Below are 13,526 nucleotides of genomic sequence, written 5' to 3'. Positions count from 1 at the left end.
AGGAATGAGTTGGAAGAAGAAAGCAAGCTCCACTTTTGCCAGGAAAGATGCCAGTCCCTTCTCTGCCTCTCCTCTCACCTGGAGCGGCAAGTCTCAAGCAATGTCTAGGAGGGAGCATTTGTCTCCCAGCTCTACCACCTTCCCCACCACGGAAAAGCCTTTTCCCCCAACAGCCTGCTGCACCATCCCGTAAAGAAAGGTACATTTTTAAATGTCAAAAGGGAGATGCATCTAGAGTACTGTCTCTGGGCAGGCTACGCAGCTGGTTCAAAGGGGCAGCGAGTTGGATGCTAAAGCCCGATGCAGAGTGTGCCCACGATGCTGGCAGAGATGCCCTGGGCTGACTGCCTGCTGTGGTAAGCACAATGAGCCTTGCCCAGGCTAGGCTGCATGGAGGGCTTATCCTGCAGCATTTAATATTAATGGTATTCAAAACCCATGCAGCTATAAGACTATATCCAAAAGCAAGAAAATTTAAAAAATATGACTGTTCCTCTGCATTCTTTACAGCACTTTGCACTAGGGTTGAGCCTGATTGCATTTCATCCCAATACAAAGCCATTAAAAGGATTTAATTACACATGATTTCTCTCCTATAATCCAAAGTCTAGCAGAAACATGTGTCCCATCAGTATTTCTTTTTTATGCTAGCAAGTTGAATATGGGCAATAAAGATATATAATTTGACATATGGCTTTTTAAGTCTGTCCGTCAAGGGTAGTAACAGCTGAACATTCAAGGCCAATGGGTAGAAATGGATAAACATTGAAGATTCTGTTAGAAGTAAACTACTGCTGCATACAATGTCACTGTGCTCTAATTTCTTAAGTGGGAAGGATGAAAAGATCTTTCCGATTATCCACCAAGGTGGGAAAATAGAGCACACATATGCCAAAAATATAATGGGATAATAATGACATGCTGTAAAGAGGATTCTATAAATGGAAAGGACAAATCGGTAACTAGCCCACACGGGTCTTGCTGTGTGGTGCAAAATGAAAAAATGCCTCAAGTGAAACTCTTGGTTAGGTCTGAGAGTATGAGCTCATGACTGTTGAGTGAGGCAGGGAAAAAGGTGGAGAAAAGGAGAGAGGCCTGTAAAAGCTTACAAGGGAACAAATGAGAATGATACACGGGAAACAGCATAAACAGGAGACTGCTGAAGTGCATTTATCGCTGCAGAGGTTCTCATGAGTTTAAAAATTTATTAATGAACACTGCCTAATTAACAGAGCAGAATCTCATCCGTAAACAGTGTGAAATCAATTAGTATTTTTTCCAAAAAGGCAATTCTCATCCATTAGTTATACTTGATTTTAACAAGAACTGTGCTGGAAGGACATGATTTAGAATGGTCGTGCCTGACAGCCATTGTACGTAGATTGAAAAGTATGATAACGCCTGCCATGGTGGATGTCAGAAGAACTCTGCCTGGTTTGTCTAGCAGCAGAAAGTATAGATGAAGTTGGGCAAATCTGCCTGGTCCTTTCTTGAGATCAATATATACACCTCTTCCTAGATTTCAGCAGTCACCAAGTTACATGTTTTCTGAGCCAGAGGGTACATTCATATAATCATTTCCTACAAGGTAGTGCTCTATCAATTTTGCTATTATCTTTTTGAAATAAATAATATTTTAATAATGTCTAAATAGTCTGTGATAACAAATATAGCTTGAATAAGCAACACATGAAAAGGTGATTCCCCCTCTGTTTTGAAATTGTTGTCTGATGATTTCACTGAGTGTTTCTTCCTATTTGGATTGTGCGAAACAGAATCTAATTGTTCCTATTCATCTTCTCATTAACATTCATGACTTTGTAGACTGCTACCTTATCTTTCATCTGTTGCATCTTTCCAAACTGAAAACTAGACTATTTAATTTATCTTCTTATGGAAGATTTTCTGTTCCTCTGATTGCTTATTTTATCCTTCTCTGCACTGTACTCTTTTCCAGGCCAAAAATGAAGGCAATAGTTGAGATGTGAGAGCTCAGGGATTTTAACAGTGATACAATGAATTTTTTTGTTCTTTGTTCCTTTCTCAGCAATTTCTGCTGTAATGCTAATGTGGAGGATTTTGTCTATTACAATAACTCAGTTACATCTTCAATCAAAATTAATATAGTACCATGGGGAAGAAATGGCAGGTGTCTGTATTGCTATCACTGATTACCAGTTTATTGCACAATGAGTTTCTCTTCAGGAGGAAATGAACAGTAATGAAATCACTGAATTGAAATCTCTTGGACATGCAATTCATATTTACCACTAATAAGATGCATAATATCAGGCTTCTTAATTGCTGCCATTTCATGCTGTGTCCATACCTTTACTTGAGTATTTGTACTCGATACTGAAGCGCTTCTCAGATTGAGTCTTTGGGGCATATCATCCTTTGGGCGTGTGAAAGCTCATACTTCTGGGCAGGTGCTAATGCAAATGCATATTCCTTTCATGTCAGTCATGTTCTTTTACTGAAATGGACACTCTGGCAGAAGAATTTCTTTGAAAGAAACAATAGTGCTAATGTGTGTGCATTAGAAGCACAGTTGTGTTAGCAAGGCAGCAGAAATGGCAAATTTGGCAACACTTCAGTGTTCATCTAAATGAACCTCTTCCAATCGGATGATTCTGTGATTCTGTGAATTTTTCAAATTAGTGAGGTCCAGAATAGACAAGTTTCACTGCAAATCAAAACTGAGGACCGGGTTTTAAAGGCCCTGTCAGTAAGCCAGATCTACTGGCTTCAATGGGCTTGCATCTCACCACACAGCAGTGGAATCATTCTGCTGGGTTTCTTGGAAGTGACCCTGATCTGGTCTGAAAGGAGAATGGAGCGGCTTTTGTTGGAGCTGCTCCACTTGCTATCTGTGGTATATCTGCAGTCTCTGGACTTCCATATACATTTTTTGTCCGTATCTGGAAAAGATTCTGTAAACGTCAGGTTTAGTAACAAATCATATTGTCTGAGAGATAAATTAAGCACTTAGAGACTTCTAGGCTTGTTTAATTTTCAGATACTCTCTACCCAGGTCTCCATGAGCAGGAAGAAGGGCTAATTTCAATTTAACTGGTGCAAGCAGATGTGCCACAAAATATCATTGGTCACCTGGCTGAAGGACACATGAAGTCCTTCTATGGCTCCTGAGGCTTCTCTGGCCTCTGTGCCTCTCCTTTTGTGCCATAGCAAAAGGAAACAGGGACAATGTATTACCACATCTTGCATTTTCTGTGGCCACTGCAGCCAGTCATGACTTTCCTCAAATGGTGCAGCACAGCATAAACACTGAGCCCACACAGAACACTGCGAATTTTCAGACTGGCAATTCAGGCTGGCTATGATCAGTGTCTCATCAGTTTTTCTTGTCCTCCTCTGACTTATCTGATCTGGAATTTGGCCTTTTATCTTCTGCAGAAAAAAGCGCAATCTGAGGTAGCTCTGACTTAGAGCAAATACATCAGTCATGATGAAAGCCAAATAAAGAGTTAATGTGGACTTCCTGCTGCATGCACCCTGCATTAGTGCTACCTTTGTGAAGAAGATGTAACAACCTTCCAAACCTATCTGACAAACTTATTGATTATGAAACAAGGTTTTACCATTTTGGGTAAGGTCATCAAGAAGGGAAGGCTTAGTCTGTAGATAACCCTACAAGGCCAACTTGCAGCACTATCGAGACTGTCTGCTAGAAATGCCTCTCTTAGTAGCTGCGCTATGCTCATGTCTTCATTCAAGTGTGTGGTGAATGCTCTCTGTCCAGGGCTGACGTGCCTCCATACTGCATAAAGAAGCCATTTTAGCTGCCTCAGGCAGGCCTTGTGAGTAATTTCCATGGCCACTACAAGGAGTCAAGACCTGGTAGCCCAGGCAGCAGTGGTTTGAATTGCACATCCACCTCTTAAACTTAGATAGTAGAAGAACTGCACTCGTTTTCAGCAACTATTGCAGATACTTTGAATGAACCACTTAGATTCACACAGTAAGCATGCACATTTGAACCCACTTGGGTCTCCTGTCTGAAGCTATCTGTATTTTGTGACGCATACTCTCCAAGCATCAAAACCAATGAGGTTTGTTTGCAAGCTGCAGAAATAAAGTAAACTCATTTGCTTCTTTAGACATGTTAATAATTTTCGTGCATGCAGGCCACCATGAGTCAGTGATGGAATGGAAAACATACAAATGGACAGGAAACTTTGGTGTTATTCTGTACACTGAGTCAGGTCTAATTACTTAGCATTTTTTAAAGGAAAGATACCTTTCTCCTCTCCTCTGCAGCCTCCAGCTTTTTCTGGATCTCCTCAAGAGAGAGTTCTTTCTTCTTTGGAGAAGCTAAAGTTCGTGGTGCTTCTGAGACTGGAGATGGTGGCTTTAGGATCAGTTCAAAGGCCTGGCCAGAGGCACGTTTGTTGATTTGTTTCACTTCCATGTCTGCACAGTAAAGTGAGAAGTGGTAAGCCCTTCAATACCTCAGCAGTATTGAGGAGAGACATTAGTGTAGGATCAGAAGTACAGACAAAAGATTCAGCATCTTTGCCTTGGGTATTTTAAATGCAATAGCAGATTATGGGCTGAAAACTGTTCTCGGGAGAAGTACATTCCATTTTATCTGCAATAGCTTAATTATACCTTAATCTCATAAAGATAAAAATTTAAAGCAGTTTTGGAAGCTTATTGGGGTTCTGTGTCATTTCACACCCCCGGCGAGAAGTGCCCAAGCTGATTAATTTTTATAGCACGCTTTCATCTTTTCTTGGTTTCCTTGGGAATTACATCAGCTGTGAAGAGCTGTAATTCTCAAATGGGTAGCAGGAAAAGTACAGCTCAGTGCGAGATGGCTAGCTTTAAGAGTTTAGTTAGTTGCTGTTAGGAACAATATCCAGCATCACGCGTAATACACAATCAGTAGAAAGTAATACCCAAACCCAGCAAATTAACTGTTCAATCAGCAAAATATCCACTGACTAACAGTATAGACTGGGATGACGAAACTGAGTAATTTCCCATCACCAGCACATTATCTGACCTGCAGAATGATTTCCAGTAAAAGTCACTCACCGTCATATTTATAGATGTTCATGTTGCGAGGTTCTGGGTAAAAACAGGAGCAGATCAGAGAGAGCATGGACAGCTCCTTCATCTTTTCCTTGTAAGCTGAAACAAGAGACCTTGTTAGCACGCTTCACTTGCCCAGCTCCTCCTCAGTGAATCTCCAGCTGAGGTGACTGGCTGGGGACCAGCAAATCTGCTCTATCACCCACCTGACAGACTTTTCTAGAATATCTACTTTCAACTATTTCTTCAGAACATTGAGCTTTTATCAAATCACACACGAGATATTCAGTGCTGCAGAGACTGCTTCTAATCTCCTACATGACCTCAGCCTTGGGTGTAATGCAGACAGTTCTCTCTGGTTTACAGAAAGTGAATCTGGCTACCAGGAAATGTATTTAGCATTGGAAGACTGCCATGACTCCACTCTCTCCTGGCAGGTGGAGAGACATGAAGCTCTTACAAATTCTGTGACGTATCCAAATGCAATTGAGAACAGCTCTGAAAGGCTGCCCATGTGTTGCCATAGGCAGATGCTAAAGAGATTATCTGTTACGAATGAAAATGTCATCCAGCTAATTAAAAATAAAACCAGAAATGAGGATATATTTATCAAATCCTTTGCATAATGTCCTTAATATCCGTAAATACTTGGAACAAAGCTCTTCCTCCCTTACTTACCAAAATATGTTGCTTCCCTACTCAGGTATAGTGTTTATCAGCTGATGCAATAAATATCCTTGTAATTTACCTTTCCAGTGTAACCTTTACTGAATTTGTAATGTCTATGGGCCCTAGTCATGGACTGAGGAGGAGTCGGTCTAGAAATGGTGATATCAATACCTAACTATTATACAATGTTCTGCATTCACCCTTTCTAATTACCATCTAATTACCATCCCAGCTTGCAAGTAGCAAAATACCCTTGTACCTGGTCACATGACAGGTCAATGATGGAGCCCAGACTAGAGACAGTTCTCCCTAGCCACTGCTCACGCTCCATGAAGTATGCATGTTGAGGGGGGCATTGGAACACACAGATCCCTGCCATGATCGAAGTCAGATCTGGCAGGGAGGTTATGGAGGGTGTGCACGTGAGACCCCAAGTGCTGCCTGGGAGGCTGCTAAACATACAGAAAATGGACTCTGCCTTGTGCCTTACAGACATGGCCACTGATGACAGCAGCTCAAGCTAAACGTTCTTTAATGGTCTGCTCACCACCGCTACGATGTAGACCTTGAAATACCTTCATAGAAAGAGACATGCAAAGCCCTGTCCTAGGAATCCTGCCTTTTGGGGCCTTTGTTATTATTTTTTATCTTTGCTTGACAGTGATTATGTTTTCTAACAGAATTTAAAACTATTAGAAAAAGGTGTTCTCCCAGCTTGTCATCTCCAAAACATGGCTGGAGAAGACAAGAACGTGCTCAGCACCCTCACCTTTCAGTGCAGCCGCACTGAGAGCACGCTGGCAAAATCCTTGTCCTGTTTCATTCTGGCCACTGGCAGCATTAGGATTACTTTCCATGCTTTACAAGCATTACATTTGCTTTTTTACAGTATTGATTCAGTTTCCATTTGCCCTAGAAAATCCTTCAACCATAGTCGGAACTCGGTTCAAATCCCCGCAGAAAGTTCTGGAGATGGCTGCAACCCTGGCACCCAAACACCCTGCCAGGTTGACAAATGCTGTTTTTCCTGTTGGAGACATAGGGGTTGAAGGCCTCCAAGGAACTGAAGAGCTAGACCCCTTCTCAGGCATCCAACATCAGCGTTGTGATGACTCGTCCCCCCTGACCAGACAAAACCCAGCTTATCTGGCAGCACCAAGCAGCAGGAGCCCTGCTTTTCTCAGCTGTCCTTTCTTCAAACTGCCATACAGTAAAAAAAATAATTCTGATTAGAGAGGCTGGCCATGTCACACAGGGTGAACAGGGAGATAGATAACTGTGCTTTCCCAAATCCCAGGGAGTTAGTGTTTCAGCCATGGAAGCCTGTTCTCTCAAAAATAATTTTTATTTTCTGCTAAAAAGCAGCACACTTAGGCCAGCCAGCCAACAGCATGGCAATTACACAGCCTGCACAGGGCCTCTTGCGTGAACTGAAACAGGCACAAAAATTATCTGTCTTAAACAGTGGAGCTTTCAAAAACTCTTGAAGACAAGCAGTGATTGCAAAGAAGTTTATTTTCCAAATGTGTTTTAACTGGCTTGCTAATTATATAGCTGCTTGTACAGTCGTTTTGGGCACGTATCATTCCATCAACAGTGCAAGTTAAATGAAGGGAAGTTAGTGATGGCAATCATAATACTGCAAAAGCTTTGAGAGGGAAATTGCTAGGAAGGAACAATGTTGAAAAAAGATGTCAACAGAATCTTCTCAGATATATGCAGGAAGATTTAAAAGTTTATATGCATTAAAAGCATCAAAGCTGAGCAAGAGCAGAACACTGTTTTTGCTACAATTAGATGGGACTTCAGTATTAGCAAGTCTTGCCGTTTTGCTGTGAATTTACAGGTATTTACAGGTCTTCTTAAATTCTGAAAAGGTGTGATTTTTTCAGAAGCTCATCTATTTAAAAAAAATAATTTCCTCATATTCAGAGTTGCAGAGAAAGCCTCAGAAATATTACGTAACGCCCCTAAAAGCTTTGACAGCTTCAAAGAAGAAGAAACTCAGATAGCTTTGAAACTCAAAAATGCACATTTTTTTTTTTCTGAATGAGGCCCAAATGAACCTTAATATCATTGTTTTAAGTCAATCTCATAATTTTCTCAAACTTCAGGCATTAATTTTTAACAGCTATGTCTGGAACCTGTGAAACCACTCCTTGTGTTGGGTGAATATTGCCATGCTCTTTCTTTGCGGGCTCTTACTTGTTGGTCCAGGCAAGATCTCCCTCCTGGAGGCTTTCCAGGGTGCCAGTGCTACTTCTGCATGAGCACACAGGGAAGCACAGCGGGACTGGATGTCCAGAGGGAAACAATTCTAAGGACTCCACACCCACACTGTATATAATTGGAGGGTCCTTTCTTCAGACTAGTTCAGTCCCCTGGTCTGAACAACCATTAGTGCCGGGAGCACAGGAGATACACTGCTAACGCACATCTTCCGGTGTCATTACCTATCAAGTAAATCAGTTTGTACACTCTGAGATTGCTCTGCAGTGTGAACCAAAGCTGGGGGTCCCAGCTGGGGTCTTTTCATTATTCTCTTTGAAAGTACTCTCCTGATATCAAATAATATGCTTATTCAGAGACATCCCATATTCCTCCACTAAAGACAGAAAATTAGTGCATCGCCAGTCCAGCAGCTCACTTGCCCACTGAGTGAAGCTACTAAGAAAGAGTGCTACGGCTGCCATTAGAAATCAGCAACCACTTATTTCTTGCTGGGAGAAATAGGAAGATTAGGGAAAACACTAGTAAAACCACCCTGTCTGTTCTCATCTATTATCCAATAGCTATAAAGAATTTTTTACAGTTTACACTGTAAAATGAAAATCTGTCCTGACTGACTGGCCATGGGCAATTTGGGTCACATTTTGTTCCCTGGCAAAGCACAGCTAGGACAGATTGCTGTGTCACAGCAGAGACCATTATTCATAAGCAAGACTATTTTTAACACATGAAAGCAGAAAGATTAAGCATAAATGTTACTTATAATTAGCATATGATGAAGACAAATCTGTTGATTCTTTTTGCCTTACCGAATCCAGTCTGCATGTAATAAAGTGTTACTGATTTTTGACATTTTAAGTCCCACTAGCCAACTAGTTCCTGAAGTTCTCCATACCTGGAAGGAAACAGAAACTGGCATGTTGCCCATGGCTGAAATGTGCAACCCATAACATGGCTCAGACCCATGTTCCCTTGCCAGGGACCCTGTGAGACAGCCAGCTTTCTGAGACTGAACTGAAATCCTGCTTTGTTTTCTGCTTTGGAAGAGACTGCAGGAGTAAGAAGTAGGATTAGGTGAAGCATGAAATTCAAGGTAGAGAAGACCTACCGTAGCTATTCTTGACATCGATTTTTTCACAGATGTTATTGACAAATCAGTTTGTTAAAAATTTCACTTTGTTAATGCTCCCTTTGAGGTGCTAGAGTTTGCCAAGACCTTGCTTTAAGTCATGAAAAGCCACATCATTTTGTGACCAACAGGCCACTCTGTTGGCCAGTAGTTCTTTTTTTTTATAATCCACTTTAGTAGTGTGCTGCTTCATTTTCCATCAGATGAAACGGTGTTATACGATCATAACTGTAATTGGTTCCCCATAGCTAGTGGGGTATTTGAAGAACGATGCATGATGAGCACTGGTAAAGTGGTGAACTAGTACTGGGACTAGTAGGGAAAAGTAAAACTCAAGATGGGGCATGAAAGATAGGGTTTCTACATATCATTTAATTTTTGACACTTCTCTGAGATGTATGACTCTGGGATTTATTTTAATTAATGCTGGCCATCTAATTTTTAAGGCAGCTAATTTGCAGTAGTCATGAAAGCTTTCTTTTTAGTCAATGGAGTGATAAGCACCACCAGAGAGTGATTGGTCCCATTTCAAGAGAGATGTCTAAGGTAAATGAATTAGTTTGTCTTAAGGACAATGAATCTTCTTCCATTGTCAGAAAACTTAACGATGTTTATAGGTCATGGAGTCACCAGTGGTGGAGGGTATGAAAGCAAAAGCCCCTGCAGTGAATACATCTTACCCATCCCTTGAGGTCAGTCACGAGTCATCTCGTTCTGGTGGTTCACTTAGGTGGGGCTTCTTTCACTATTCTGAATGCAAAGCACTGCTCAACAGAGTACTTGGTGTGAGTACATCTTGCAGCCTTACATATAGGTGTGCTTTTCCAGTTTTCCCAGTGAAAATAAGGTTGTCTTAAGTTGTACTAACAGCTCGTGGCATCTTCAATGCCCTACAGTGCTCACCTGGTTCAGTGGTGGGGAATGTGGCACAGGACCCTCACTCAGATACTCACATACTCTTCATATATCACAATGTAGTTTAACAGAGGCAAGTACAGAGTTTTGGTCTGTCCCCTGCCCCTGAATTTTTTGATATTTCTGTATCTAGGGCATAGAGTAAGCAGGTACTATGAAAAGGAATCAAAAAACAGAAAATGAGGAAAAGACATTTTACTGTGTTTCCTCTGTCAGCAGTGACTTGAGCACTTCCTACCACAGGACCAGAAAACAGGAAAGAACTTGGACAGATCTAATCTGCTTTAGTGGCAACTGAGAGTTTTAAAAAGTAGTTTTAGGCATTAATTTCTGTAAACCTCATGACCATTCTGAGGTCACTAAAGCTGCCTATGTTTTGGCAGAAGCATTAGCAATTTTAATCTCTCCAGCAGAAGTTCCTTTTAACAAATGGCTTTAAACGGGATTTAATGGGATTAAATGGGTTTGGGATGGAATCAGACATTACTCTCACTCATAAATGCATAGAGTGGCAGTGAAATTAGGCAGCACTGCAGCACCAGTTCTTCAAAACACAGAAAAAAGAGGCAACTGACAGAGCTGACCCTTCAGCTTCCTATTACGACTGACTGTGACAAACTGCACCAAGGTACCGTCCTTGAGCGCAAGCCCTTGCATGCCACCTCTGCAGCATAGCTCAGTGACACCACAGGATCTGCCTGCAAAACCCATCCCGAGGAATACACAACGAGCTGCTTGCTTATGCGAAGACGGTACAATAGTGATTTTCTTGCATCTGTGCTGTGTAGATGCAAACACAGGGCAACATGCAGATTGGGGGGTGGCACAAGTTTGACTGAAAATCTCCCCTAAATTTACAGCTTCAGCACTGATCATGACTATGGATTTTTGGACTAAAATGGACTACTCCAGATGCCACATCTGTGATTTTTACTTATTGTGTGTGATTGGATTCAAATGTCTTTGTTGACTTTATTTTCTGATGTCAGGATTTAATGCTTAAGATGTAAAGTTACCATTTTGTATTACTTCAATTTATGCAATTTCCACTGCTGAAGCCATGAGAAAACTCATTTATTGAACCTTTACTGACCTGTTATGGTCTTCTGTGACGTGAATTAAGGAGACTGTTTTGTTGGGCTAATGCAACTGCATTGCCAAAATGAGATTTTAATGGAAGGATTTCTCTGAATTTGGAAAAAATATAATCTTTTCACGGTCTCTTGAAATAAACAGTGATGAAGATGCTTTGCCATAGTCACTATCAGCGAGTCAGAAATAAAAATACACACATTCCCTTCCAGTGTGGAAGGAATACAGACATATGTCTGTCTAGAGCCTGTCAGTGCACTCAGGGCTCTGACAGCCTCACCACACTGCGCGCTGGTGGAAACATGGGAAGAAGAGACACACAAAAGCTATGGGTAAGCTTCTTCTCCAGCTCTGCCGGAATTGGTCCACAGCTGTGGCAAAACCAGATGCTGTACTCTCTTCTGAGCCACGCCTTTGGAGAGCCACTGCATCACATCAGCACGAGGAAGCCCTTGGCAGTTCAGTTCCAGCAGTCCTCTGGGACTGAGGGGAAGGCAAAAGCACCCATTGCTAATGCACAGGTCTGTGCCCCTCCTAAAAGCCATTTGAAAGTCAGGAAACTTCAGCTAGGATGAAAACAAAAATTCCAGAGATTTTTTTCACCAGGGGAGAAAACCTCCTTCTTTAAGGAGGAGGCTTTGCCATGCAATTATTTCAAAGCACCCTATCCATATTTCACTCCCTAACTGCACCCCATCTCCCTTCCCTCAATTTTATTCCCATGGAGCTTTTTATCTAGGAAAGGATGTGAGGCCGAAAAAACAGACTTTGAAGACAATGGAGAGGATGAACAGTGAGGAATGAACTCAAAGGCTACAGTACTCCTAAGACAGCTGGTTAACTGAGAACAAGAGTTTAATTTTTTGCAGTGAGGAGTTCAACCCCTGTTCTTCAGATGCTTTGGCTGGATGCTGATGTTTAAGATGTTGAACTTATGCCTGTCTTCATAAGAGGACACCACAGCCATAGTTCCTGATATGCTATTATCACTTCAGTGTGAAAATCATGTAAGCATCAACAGTTTGGAGATGTTTAAGGCAGCCCCACCCAGTAACCATTCTGCTATTTGCTGTCTTCTGTAGTCTGTGGAAGCACAAAGACTGTGGAAATTCATCTATGAGATGATGTGAGCCAAAGAGATTTTCCTGAATGTGAGTTGGATGGCAAAAGGAAATATATTGTATGTAGCAGCTGCACCAGGAGGAAATAACCCTCCTTACTTGGCTCACTTTACCTGCTTCAGAACTGTTTTGGGGTTTTTTACGTATCTGCACACAGGGAAAACAGTCTCTTTCGACTGGTATTGAAGCAAGCTTGGCTCTGTCATGTCTTACAGAAAAATCCTCACTTTTAGTTTAGGACCACTGATAGAGTAGTAGTAATAATTCTGCACATATCATTCTGGGTCTGAAACTATCATTGATTTTCCTGTTCTCAAGAAAATGCCTACCCCCTGAGTAATAACTCAGAGTCTTGTATGAATGATTTAAGAATCAAATCCTGAAGCCCTGGAGTTTCTGAATGGGCGGATTTGCTTTCCATGATTTAATGCTCGCTGTGTGTAATGTATTTCCTTCACATCATATGCCTGAAGGGTTGTGACAGACACTTTTGCCAATGGACAAAGCCGTTAAACTCTTTTACTTCTGAGACAGGTTACATAGAAAAAGGCTTAAAAAACCAGGTATTTCACTCCAAAATTTCTACTGACGTGGCTTTGAAGAACCCCCCTGGAAAGCACTTACCCAGTATCTCAGTCTCCATGCAGGCTAAAAGCAGTATTTTCAGGAATGATAATAAGAAGGCCAGAGAAGCAACAGCTTCTCAGGGACTCTCCTCAACACACCCACCCCAGCCCTGCTGTACACAGGTTATCATGTCTCAGCATTTCTGAGGTTGGAGCTACCACGTGCACTAGCAAGCTGTAAAAGCTGCCTAGTAATGTTTGCTTCAGGGCTTTCCTGCAGCAGGAGAACCCCCAGATTTACCATCCTTCCCTCAGAAGTGGCTTCATAGTGCTTAGGCGCCTCGCCCCCAACCCATGCTGTTTCCTGGGTGCAAAGCTGTGGTGCTTGGCTTGGTCCTGGGGCCACGCTGGTGGCTGAAGCACCAGGGAAGGACTTGCAAAAGGAGTGGTACTTCTTCAGTGTCTTTGTAAGTGTGGTGTGGTGTGGACTGTTACAGCCTGGAAGCTGCAGAGCTTGCAGGCAGCCTGCCTTTCCCCAACAGCCCTGGCATGCAGATACCAGTCACTGCCATGACAGCGTGCTCCCACCCTGCTGCTGATCCGGGCACTGGGCGGGAAGAGGAATTTTGAGCCCTTGTGCTGAGCACACTAGTTTCCCACGGAGTGCCCAGCAGACAGGGACTAGGCTACCAGTCTCTCAGTACGCTCTTAAGGTCATCATGTTATTGTACTGCAGGAGCACGTGGA

General features: G+C 42.2%; 1 protein-coding gene across 3 annotated transcripts in view; it reads right to left on the bottom strand.

Moving 5' to 3' along the window:
- STMN2 (stathmin 2) overlaps positions 1-13,136 on the bottom strand; it is a 23,267-nt gene extending 10,131 nt beyond the window's left edge. The window contains exons 1-3 of one of the 3 annotated variants that reach the window (XM_010142900.1): positions 13,132-13,136; positions 5,062-5,157; positions 4,262-4,434 (exon numbers count right to left, since the gene is read on the bottom strand). In XM_010142900.1, the coding sequence (XP_010141202.1) occupies positions 4,262-4,434; positions 5,062-5,157; positions 13,132-13,135 (273 nt within the window). In that variant the 5' untranslated portion in view covers position 13,136. Of the gene's footprint in view, positions 1-4,261; positions 4,464-5,057; positions 5,158-13,131 lie in introns of those variants that run through there. The other 2 variants (XM_010142901.1, XM_010142899.1) reach the window with 2 other exon arrangements.
- Between the last annotated feature and the right edge of the window lie 390 nt (positions 13,137-13,526).

The sequence above is a fragment of the Buceros rhinoceros genome, unplaced genomic scaffold (genome assembly GCF_000710305.1).
Source record: "Buceros rhinoceros silvestris isolate BGI_N320 unplaced genomic scaffold, ASM71030v1 scaffold23609, whole genome shotgun sequence".
NCBI lineage: Eukaryota > Metazoa > Chordata > Aves > Bucerotiformes > Bucerotidae > Buceros > Buceros rhinoceros.
This window is presented reverse-complemented; position numbering and strand designations above follow the sequence as displayed.